This window comes from Myotis myotis, unplaced genomic scaffold, assembly GCF_014108235.1.
Source record: "Myotis myotis isolate mMyoMyo1 unplaced genomic scaffold, mMyoMyo1.p scaffold_m19_p_2, whole genome shotgun sequence".
Lineage (NCBI taxonomy): Eukaryota > Metazoa > Chordata > Mammalia > Chiroptera > Vespertilionidae > Myotis > Myotis myotis.
In genome coordinates, this window is record NW_023416324.1 from 70,967,201 (window position 1) to 70,979,251 (window position 12,051).

The 12,051-nt window shown below is 35.9% G+C and overlaps 1 protein-coding gene across 1 annotated transcript in view; it reads left to right on the forward strand.

Annotated features, from left to right (window-relative positions):
- The window catches only part of CCDC18 (coiled-coil domain containing 18), a 113,667-nt gene that overhangs the window by 36,732 nt on the left and 64,884 nt on the right, over positions 1-12,051 (forward strand). The window contains exons 10-13 of the mRNA XM_036348470.1: positions 256-416; positions 5,584-5,807; positions 7,041-7,151; positions 10,190-10,321. Of these exons, the coding sequence (XP_036204363.1) occupies positions 256-416; positions 5,584-5,807; positions 7,041-7,151; positions 10,190-10,321 (628 nt within the window). The remainder of the gene's footprint in view (positions 1-255; positions 417-5,583; positions 5,808-7,040; positions 7,152-10,189; positions 10,322-12,051) is intronic.

Here is a 12,051-nt window from a genome sequence, read left to right on the forward strand (position 1 = left end):
TTCTCTAGTATATATTCCTAAAAGTGAAAATCTGAGAATAGCGTGTACATTTTCAATTTTACTAGGTATCACCAAGTTTTTAAAGTATCTGAACCAGTTTATAGTCCAATCAGTGGTAGAAAAGAATTTACATATCCTGCCCAATAGTTGACTAATACCAGTTTTAAATTTTTTCCATCTTGAAAGGTAAAAAATAGTATGAGATATTTTTATAGAACCTTTCTAATATTTTTTGGCTTCTTTTCTCTGTGCTAGGATTAAGCTTGCAATAAAAGAGGCAGAAATTCAAAAGCTTCAGGCAAATCTAACTGCAAATCAGTTATCTCAGAGTCTTATTTCTCATAATGACAACAAAGAAAATGGCAAATTACATAGTTTAGAAACAGAACCTGTAAAACTAGGAACTAGTCAAGTAGGTGAGTATATTTTATTGAATTTTTAAAATAAATTATGATCAGAGTTCTCTGTGATAGTTTTTTAAAAATAAATGGCTTACCAACTATTATCAAACATATTAAATAATCTGTTATTACTAGTTATGGATTGATAAGACAGCAAAAATTATTTGAAAATTCTTAAATTTTGCATCATTCTTTAAAAATGTACTTTAGCCCTGGCCGGTTTGGCTCAGAGGATGGAGCTTGGGCCTGCGGACTGAAGGGTCCCGGGTTCGATTCCGGTCAGGGGCACATGCCCAGGTTTTAGGCTTGATCCCCAGTGGGGGGGATGTGGGAGGCGGCCGATTGGTAGTTCTCTCTCATCATTGATGTTTCAATCTCTCTCTCTCTCCCTCTCCCTTCCTCTCTGAAATCAATAAAATTATATTTTTTAAAAATGTACTTTAGCCCTAGCCCGTTTGGCTCAGCTGATAGAGGGTCAGCCTGTGGACCCAAGGGTCCCAGGTTTGATTTCTGTCAAGGGCACATACTTTGCCCTAGCTGGTTTGGCTCAGTGGATAGAGCATCGGCCTGTGGACTGAAAGGTCTCGGGTTCGATTCTGGTCAAGGGCACATGCCTGGGTTGCAGGCTCAATCCCCAGTAGGGGGCGTGCAGGAGGCAGCCAGTCAATGATTCTCTCTCATCATTGATGTTTCTCCCTCTGTCTTTCCCTTTCTCTTCCACTCTCCCTAAAAATCAATGAAAAAATATCCTCGGGTGAAGATTAACCGCCCCCCCCCCCAAAGTACTTTATTAAAGTAAAATTTCCTTAACAATAAAATATTCCCCTAAAACAAACACTTGATACGATATGTTTGTTTTTCATGTTTATATACCCTTGTTACAATCACCACATTCAGTTCTTTTTACTCCTTCCCAGTTTACTTTATATTTAATTTTCTTTTTTCTAACTTTTCTTAAAGTTTACTTTAACTTATTTTCTAATGTATTTAAATATATATATTATACTTTCATTTCAGATATTGTATATCTCTTGTGTGTGTTTATTTCCTTATATTTAGGGACGTTTCAGATACCTGTTATTAGCGGTAGACATTAGGTTGTTTCCATTAAACAGCTTAATTCATGAGTGAACCAGATTTAATTTTATAAATACTGTTTTGAAGCTTAGTCAGTGTATAGTTGACTGTTCCAGATGCATTTGACAAAAATTAATAAGTACTAGTATTCTATAATTTTTGAGTGGAGTGTGTTCTCTCTTTTTTTTTTTAGTGTTGTTTTTTTTAAAATTGGTTTTAGAGAGAGAGTTGGAGGAGAGAGAGAGAGAGAGAGAGAGAGAGAGAGAGAGAGAGAGAGAGAGAAACATCAGTTGTTCCATTTATTTCTGCATTCCTTGGTTGTTTCTTGTGTGTGCCCTGACTGGGGATCAAACCTGCAACCTTGGTGTATCAGGATGAGGCTCTAATCAACTGTGTTACCAGGCCAGGGCTGGTGGAATGTTCTTTTGAATGTCAATCATGTGAAATTGGTTGATGGTGTTTAGTCTTTTTTATCCTTAATAAAAAAGTTTTGTGTACTTGTTCTGTGAATGACTGAGAGTAGTGTTAAAATCTTCAGATTTACATGCTGGTTTGTTAATTTATTCCTTTAATTCTGTCAGTCTTTGCTGCTGATATTTTGAAGATATTATATACTTACACATTTAAGATTATTATGTCTTCTTGTTGAATGGACCCCGTTATTATAGTAAATGTCTGTTTTTATTCCTGCTTATATACTTTATATTGAAGATTAGTTTGTCCCAAATTAATATAGAAGCTCCAGCTTTTTTATTGAGATATAAATCACATATAACGTTGTATTAGTTTTAGCTGTACAACATAATGATTTAATATCTGCATATACAAGTTATTATGAAGTGATTGCCAGAATAAGTCAATATCCATCACCACACAAAGTCACAGATTTTTTTCTTGTGATGAGAACTACTAAGGTCAACTCTTTTAGCAATTTTCAAGTGCACTGTACAATATTATTAACTGCAGTCACCATGCTGTACATTACATCCCCAGTACCTTTTGACCACCTTCGCCCTTTGCACTCCCCCATCTGCCGCCCATCCGCCTCTGGCAACCACCTGTTTTTTCTCTGTATCTATGGCTTTGTTTTATTTTAGATTCCATCCACATATAAGTGAGATCATACAGTATTTGTCTTTCTCTGTCTGACTTATTTTGTTTAGCCTTATGCCCTCAAGGTCTATTCATGTTGTAACAGATGGCAGGATTTCCCTTCTTTTTATGGCTTAATAATATTCCATTGCATATACACACGTTTTCTTTATCCATTTATCTGTTGATGGCTACTTAGGTTACTTCCATGTTTTGGCTATTGTAAATAATGCTGCAGTGAACATAGGAGCGCAGATATATTTTCAAGACAGTGTTTTAGTTTTCCTCAGATAAATACCCAGAAGTGGAATTTCTGGGTCATATGGTAGTTCTATTCTTAATTTTTTGAGGAATCTCCATACTATTCTCTTTAGGGGCAGCACCAATTTACATTCCCACCAACAGTATACAAGGGTTGCCTTTTCTCTAAATCCTCACCAACACTTGTTAATTCTTGTCTTTTCACAATAGCCATTCTAATAGATGTGAGATGATATCTCATTGTGGTTTTGATTTGCATTTCTTTAATGATTGGTGATGTTGAGCACCTTTTCATGTGCCTGTTGGCCATCTGTGTGTCTTCTCTGGAAAATGTCTATTTAGATCTTCTGACCATGTTTTAATTGGATTGTTTGTTTGTTTTTTGTTATTGAATTGTATGAATTCTTTATATATTTTGGATATTAACCCTTTGTCAGATATATGATTTGCAAATATATTGTTTCATTCCATACATTTCCTTTTCATTTTGTTGATGGTTTTTTTGCAGTACAGAAGCTTTTTAATTTGATATAGTCCTACTTGTTTATTTTTGCTTTTGTTGCCAGAATCACCAGAATAGAGTTTAAAGAGTTTACTCTCTATGTTTTCTTCTAGGATTTTTATAGTTATAGGCCTTATGTTCAAGTTTTTAATCCATTTTTATCTGATTTTGTGTGGTGTAAGATAGTGGTCCAGTTTTATTCTTTTGCATGTTACTGTCCAGTTTTCCTAACACCATTTATTAAAGAGACTACCCTTTTTTTCCATTGTATATTCTTAGCCCCTTTATAAATTAATTTGTCATGTATTCATGGATTTATTCCTGGGCTCTTTATTCTCTTCTGTTAATTTATGTGTCTGTTTTTATATGGTACCATACTGTTTTGAATATTATGGCTTTGTAATATACTTTGAAATCAGGAAGCTTAGTGCCTCCAAGCTTTGTTCTTTTTGAAGATTGCTTTGGCTATTTGGGGTCTTTTGCAGTTCCATAGAAATTATAGGATTGTTTCTTCTATTTTTGTGGAAAATGCCATTGGAATTTTATATGGGTTGGATTGAATCTGTAGATCACTGTGGATAGTATGGATATTTTCACAATAATAATTTTTCTAATCCATGAGCACAAAACATCTTTCCATTTATTTTTATCTGATAGTTTATCACCAACTATTTTGATTAGTGTTTGCCTAGTATGATTTTCCCCATAATTTTAACTTGTATTTTTATGTATAAGTGATTGTCTTATAGAAAGCATATACTTAGTTCTTGCTTTTATAAGCAGGTAGACATTTTTTGCTCCTTAATAGGAATGTTTAGGTCACTTTCATTAAATGTAACTATCAATCCTTGGGGGTTTAAGCCTACCATCTTGGTATTTGTTTACTATTTATTCTATTGACCTTTGTTCATCTTTGCCTTCTTAGTATTCCATTTTGGATTTAAATTTACCATCTTAGTATTTGTTTACTATTTGTTCTATTGGCCTTTGTCCATCTTTCTTGCCTTCTTAGTATTTCATTTTTTAAAATCTCCACTACTAATTAACTAACTATACCTATTTTTTTTAAGTGGTTGCCTTAGTGGTTAACATGTAGAGCTTTAATGTATCACAGTCTATATTCAAATACACAGTCTAGCAGCAGAAATGACAGCAGAGAAAAGTAGATATCTAAGTTATTAGAGAGAATAGAAAGAAGAAAGATGGATTAGCAGAAGGAATGCTAAGTTTTTAGAGGTGGTGATAAGTATATGTCATAGATTCTCTGACATCAAAAAAGAATAGAGCCAATGATAGATAGCTAGTGTAGAAAGTGAAATATTAGCAAGATGGAGAGTTGATAGGAAGAACTAAAGTCATAGTACATCTCTACTTGTTTCCACATCTGTGTGTATTTTCATGCAATCATTTACATTATGCCTTTATAAAGTAATTCTGAAGCTCCCGTTATCTTGAGGTGTGAGGATAGGTGTGTATGTTTATAATAGAGAAAGGGTGTATTCAGACAACTGCCTCTGGTAACTCTCAGTTTTAAAATGCATCACTGAATTCTCATCAGTTAGTTTGGACTGGGAGTCACTGTTTTCAGCTTTTGAACCTGCATTTATATCAGAATATTCATAATGATCTCAGGTTATCCAAATACATTTTATGATTAACTTCAGTTTAAGGAGACATGACAAGGGTTTTGTTATGTTGTTTTTAAAACAATGATTTCTATAAAAAAAAAATGGGATTTTTAAAGACAGAGAAGGGCTCTCTTCCTGGTACAAAGGAATAGTTTTTCTGGTATGAAGGAATAGTCTATAAAAGTGAGTGATACTGCCCTGACCTGTTTGGCTCAGTGGATAGAGCATCCGCTTGTGGACTGAAGGGTCCCGGGTTCGATTCTGGTCAAGGACATGTACCTTGGTTGCGGGCACATCCCCGGTGCGGTTCCTCTCTCATCGATGTTTCTAACTCTCTATCCTTCTCCCTTCCTCTCTGTAAAAAATCAATAAAATATATTTTAAAAAAAATAAAAGTTAGTGATTCTAAAAAGAACTTATTCCCACTTTATTATGTATTTAAGTTAGAAAGTACTGTACTTACCATGTTCGCTTCATTATATTTTCCTTCATGTATATCTCATCCTCCATTCCCTTTACTATTCTTTAGATCAAAAACTAAACTTTATGATTAAATCTTTTAACATTCTAATAGGGTTTTTTTGAAATTTATACTGAATAATTTTCCTCTTATTTTTACTAGCAGAAAGTATAAAAGATCAAAATCAACATACTGTGAGCAAGCAATATGAAAGAGAGAGGCAAAAACTTGCTTCTGGAATAGAAGAACTCCGTACTAAGTTGATGCAAATAGAAGCTGAGAATTCTGATTTGAAAGTTAACATGGCCCACAGAACTAGTCAGTTTCAGCTGATTCAAGAAGAGCTGCTAGAGAAAGCTTCAAACTCTAGCAAACTTGAAAGTGAAGTAAGCTTGAATTAACAGTTTATATGGGCTACATTTTCATACAAGAAAAAATATATTATTGTAGGTTTTTATTAAAAATTGTATGTTTGTAAGTCCAGTTTTATACATTTAAAAATATTAATGGAACCACATAAGTTATAAATTCTTCTATTTTTTTTCTTTATTGATTAAGGTATTACATATGTGTCCTTATCCCCCCATTTATAAATTCTTTCTAAAATTTTGTTTGGAAACATTTGCTTTATAACCTATGTTAAAAGTAGGAAAATACACTTTAGAGTGCTAAAAGATCTAAAATTTGATGGAATTTATACTGTGCTATACTCTTATTTCTTCTAAGTATAACTTAATGTGGTTAATACACATGTACTAGTAAAGTATTTGGATTATGCAATTGGAAGAAAAATAGTGGTAATAGAGGATTTCAAATTTTTGCAAACAGCAGAGCCACCTGAGACTCCTATTAAACATGCAGATTTCTGGATCATAGTGATTTTGATTCAGCAGATATTGAGTTATGCTCAGGGATGTGAATTTTTTTTAAAAAAAACTGCTTATGAATCTGGTACAGATAATGCTGTGGATTACATTCTGAAAAGGGGATAATGTGTGTTTTGTGAGTATCTGATCTTCATCCCATTGAGGTCAGAACAAGGATAACTCATTAGGTCATAGTGGACCCACAGAACACAGGTGTCTGTTATACTCATCCTTCAAACCAGGGGCTGCCGTTATCTCTGGGGGCACTTTTTAAATGTCTGAACTCTCATCTTAAAGTTTGTAGCCAAGAAAAAGACCTGTGGGATAGGAGCTTGCTTAAGTAATGGAAAAGGAGATTTAGTCAGTCTGTAATTATAGCTTTAGCTTACTTAGAAAATTATCAAGTATTAAGATTAATAACTTTTTTTAAAATTACAAAATTAGCACAATCTTGTTGAAAATACAAAAAGGGACAAAGGAAAAATAAAGCATTGATAATTCTATCATCAAATAACTATTGTTAACATTTTATTATAGTAATTTTAGTTTTTAATAGCTTCTTTTAAGAAATGGGTTAAGGTGTAATCCTACTTAGACATAGAGGGTCTGAATTAAATTGCTTATGTATTACATAGATGAAACGAGCTGCGTTGTATCTCTGATCTACCCTCCATTATTTGTTTTTCTTCTAAATTGTAACTCATTTTTTAAAGTAGGTTTTTAAAATAATTTTTCATTTTGATCTGTTTTTAGATGACAAAGAAATGTTCTCAACTTTTAACTCTAGAGAAACAGCTGGAGGAAAAAATAGTTGCTTATTCCTCTATTGCTGCAAAAAATGCGGAACTTGAACAGGAGCTTATGGTAAAAATTACCTTTTTTTTTTTTTTTTTTTTTGCTACAAATTCACCATGACTTTAAGGCACTTAATTCGTGACAGCATGTTTGTTTTAGTATTATTATTATAAAATATATCATATAGGAAAGTATAAATTCTAAACTCCTTCCATTATTTCTTTTTTGTTTTCATATCTTTAGGTTAATATTATATGCAATTGTTACGTGCATTTTCTCATTTTTATACTAGTAGAGTTGAAGGAAATAATAGTAGTTCTTTGATATTCACAGTTTGTTTGTTTTTTCACTTTTTTTTTTTTAATTGCTTAAAGTATTACAAAGGGTATTACATATGTGTCCTTTTTTTCCCCCTGCCCTTGACAATCCCCTGGCCTCCCCTACCCCCCAGTGACTTATGTCCATTGATAATGCTTCACAGTTTTTTTAAGTAGTTTAATTTTCTCATTTTTATACAATTCTTAAAATAACCATTTTGCCTTTTTAATAAGTATTTAAATATTTTTTAATTAAATCTTTATTGTTCAGATTATTACAGTTGTACCTCTTTTTTCCCCCCATAGCTCCCCTCCACCCGGTTCCCACCCCACCTCCGCTCTCACCCCCCCGCCCCCTACTGTCCTCATCCGTAGGTGCACGATTTTTCTCCAGTCTCTTCCCGCATCCCCCACACCCCTTTCCCCCCCGAGAATAGTCAGTCCACTCCCTTTCTATGCCCCTGATTCTATTATAATCACCGGTTTATTCTGTTCATCAGATTATTTATTCACTTGATTCTTAGATTCACTTGTTGATAGATGCATATTTGTTGTTCATAATTTGTATCTTTACCTTTTTCTTCTTCTTCCTCTTCTTAAAGGATACCTTTCAGCATTTCATATAATCCTGGTTTGGTGGTGATGAACTCCTTTAGCTTTTCCTTATCTGTGAAGCTCTTTATCTGACCTTCAATTCTGAATGATAGCTTTGCTGGGTAGAAGAATCTTGGTTGTAGGTTCTTGCTATGCATCGCTTTGAATATTTCTTGCCACTCCCTTCTGGTCTGCAAAGTTTCTGTTGAGAAATCAGCTGACAGTCGTATGGGTACTCCCTTGTAGGTAACTGACTGTCTTTCTCTTGCTGCTTGTAAGATTCTCTCTTTGTCTTCTGCTCTTGGCATTTTAATTAGGATGTGTCTTGGTGTGGTCCTCTTTGGATTCCTTTTGTTTGGGGTTCTCTGCGCTTCCTGGACTTGTAAGTCTATTTCTTTGACCAGGTAGGGGAAGTTTTCTGTCATTATTTCTTCAAATAGGTTTTCAATATCTTGCTCTCTCTCTTCTTCTGGCACCCCCATAATTTGGATGTTGGTATGCTTGAAGCTGTCCCAGAGGCTCCTTACACTATCTTCGTATTTTTGGATCCTTTTTTCATTTTGCTTTTCCGGTTAGGTGTTTTTTGCTTCTTCATATTTCAGATCTTTGACTTGATTCTTACGATCCTCTAGTCTGCTGTTGGAACTCTGCATAATATCCTTTATTTCAGTCAATGTATGCTTAATTTCTAGTTGGTCCTTTTTCATAACCTCAAGGGTCTCACTAGATTTCTTGAGGGTCTCGCTACATTTATCGGCGGTCTCACCAGACTTTTTGAGGGTCTTACTAAATTTATTGGCGGTTTCTAGAAAGTTCTTGAAAAACCTTAAAAGTGTGGTTTTGAACTCTATATCCAGTAGTTTGCTTGCCTCCATTTCTGTCATTTGTGTCCTGTTTCTTTGTCTCCGCATTTTGACTGCTTCCCTGTGTTGGTAGAGTGGCTTTGTGTGCTAGGTGTCCTATAGGGCCCAGTGGCTCAGCCTCCCCAATTACCTAAGGTGGACACTCTTGGTGCATCCCTTTGTGAGCTTTGTGCACAGTCTTGTTATAGTTAAGCCTTGATTGTTGTAGGTATCACTGGGAGGAATTGACCTCCAGGCCAATTGGCAGTGAGAATCAGCTGTGTCTATGGTGGGAGAACTTCTGTGCTGAAGACACCCTTCTAGGGAAAGACTTGCTTCAGTGGGGCTTTGGTGCTCACTGAGTCTGCGCCCTGAGTATGTCCCTTATGGATCTGAGGAGTTGTAATCTGGATGGTCCCCCTCTGACCACTGGGTACAGTGTCTCTTGGATCTAAGGAGGTGCTAATTTAGCCTCTGCCTGAGGTTACCCAGCAGGAGCTATGAAGAGAACTGCAGATTCCCCTTCCTTTTTTGGAGTTTGGAGGTTCCCTGATGAGGCCCAGCTGTGAAGCAGTGCAAGCTGCTGTGGGGCCTTGGACCTTCTCTTTGAAGTTCTGGGTCTGTCTGGCCCAGCTGCAGTTTGTTAGGTAATTTTAGATTGCAAAGGGCTAGGTCATTCATATGCAAAAGCCTCTGCCGCAGCTTGGGTGGGGTGGGGTCTCAGGGGATCAACAGGGCGGAGCAAGCAGCTATGGCTGATCCTCAGCCCAGCCCTAAGGGGCCCCGAGTCTCAGTGTCCCGGTAATTGCTGCAAGCACCTCCGAGAGAAAGCCGCCCTCGAGTTTCAAATTCTGCCTGCTGCCAGACCATCCAGTCTCTCCCCGCACGAGTCAGGGTCCCCAGAGACTTCCCGGAACCAGAGTTCAGAGCAGTCAGGGGCTTGTGACTCCCTCCTGATTCACAAAGACAGCCACGTCCTCAGTCGCCAGCCCTTGCCGCATGCGCCTCCGTACCTTTGCACTTCACCTCCGTAGCTCCTCTGAGTTTCAGTGTGCTTTTCTCTTTCCTTCTAGTTGTAGAATTTCCACTCAGCCAGCCTTCCTGTAGTTCTGGATGATGTCCGTTTTGTCTTTTAGTTGTATTTTTGAAGTTGTTGTGGGAGGCAGAAATTTCCAGTGTTTAGCTATGCTGCCATCTTGGTTTCTCTCAGTATTTAAATATTTTTGAAGTTTGATTTATTAACTACTATGAATCTTTAAAGAATAGAGTATCACAAATATAATGCTTTACTAATATATTCTTATGTAAAACTACCTCTCAATTAAATTCTTTTCAAGTGTTTTTGTATTCCTAGGAAAAGAATGAAAAGATAAGAAGTCTAGAAACCAATATCAACACAGAACATGAGAAAATTTGTTTGGCTTTTGAAAAGGCAAAGAAAATTCATCTTGAACAGCATAAAGAAATGGAAAAGCAGATTGAAAGAGTAAGACATTAATATTTTTTACAAGTAGATATAGAATAAAAGTTACCTTAACATTACTAGTCCAACTTCCTTTTTTTAATATCTGAGGAAATAAAGACATAAAAAGTTACTGGCAAGGACTATAATCAGAATCCCATTGCTTCTGAATCTTTTTTTTTTTTAAATAAAGAACAACAGATTTTTAAAAATTGATTTTTAGAGAGAGAGAGGAGAGAAAGAAGGAAGAAAGAGAGGGAGGGGAGGAGGGAGATAAGGAGGGAGGAGAAAAGATCAGCTGCTTCCTGCTGGGGATTGATACTGCAGACTGGGCATGTACCGTGATCAGAAATTGAACTAGTGACCTCTTAGTACATGGGTCAACATTCTACCACTGAGCTATCCCAGCCGGGCCTGGATCATTTTTAAATACATTCTTATATAGCACTCCTGCCATTTCAATTTTAATCTTTTTTTTTCCAATTTAAATATGTATTTTTATTATTGATAGTAGTACAAATAGCTCCCATTCCCCCCCTTCTCCCAGCCCTTACCCACCCCCCCCCATCATTATTTTTTCACATTACCAAACTAAGAGTGATTCTATAGATTCTTTTCCACTAGAGATATCACTTGCTTGAAGATTGGTTGAGAATAGAAGCACTCTTAACTGTGGGTAGAAAGTAAATAGTAAAAACAGAAGTAAAGAAAAAGGTGTGAGACCAAGAACACAAGGCTAAGTAAAAATATGTATCATTTGTATATGCCTAATAACAGAATGGAGCTAATGAGAAAAAAAATATGAGCTTGAAATATAGAGCAATAGACATTCTTCAGTCTGAGCAACAGAGAGGAAAAAAAAATATTTGGAAGAAAATGAACAGAGCCTCAGGGACCTTTGGGACAATATCATAAGGTCTAACATTCCTGTCATCAGAGTCCCAGAGAAGAGAATAAGACTGGTACCAAAAAAAATATTTGAAGAAATAATGACTGAGAACTTCACAATTTTATTGAAAGAAATAGCTCAGCCCATGTGGCTCAGTGGTTGAGCATCAACCCATGAACCAGGAAGTCACTGTTCGATTCCTGCTCAGGACACATGCCCAGGTTGTGGGCTCAGTCCCCAGTAGAGGCATATTCTCTCTCATCATTGATGTTTCTATCCCTCTCTCTCTCTCTTCCTCTCTCTGAAATCAATAAAAACATATTTAAAAATAAAATAAAACCCTAGCTGGTTTGGCTCAGTGGATAGAGTGTCAGCCTGTGGACTAGAGGGTCCCGGATTTGATTCTGGTCAAGGGCCCATGCTTGGGTTGCAGGCTCGATCCCCAGTTGGGGCGTGCAGGAGGCAGCTGATCAATGACTCTCATCATTGATGTTTCTATCTCTCTCCCTGTCTCTTCCTCTCTGAAATCAATAAAATATATTTTTAAAAAATAAATAATAAATAAAATAGAAGGAAATAAGTTTACAAATTAACAAGCTCAAAGAAGTTAGATCAAAGAAAACAACTTTAAAATACATCAAAGTTCTTGCTGAAAACCAAAACCAAAAATATCTTAAAAGCATCCAGAGAAATAACACATTGCATATAAAGGAACAAATACTAAAATTACTGTAGATTTCTCATAAAAAACCATGAAGATTAGAAGAGAAAACATTTAGTGCTGAAAGAGAAAATCCATGAACCATAGAATGTCCAGCACAGATATTATTTAGGGAATATGAGATATTCTTAGATGGAGGACAGT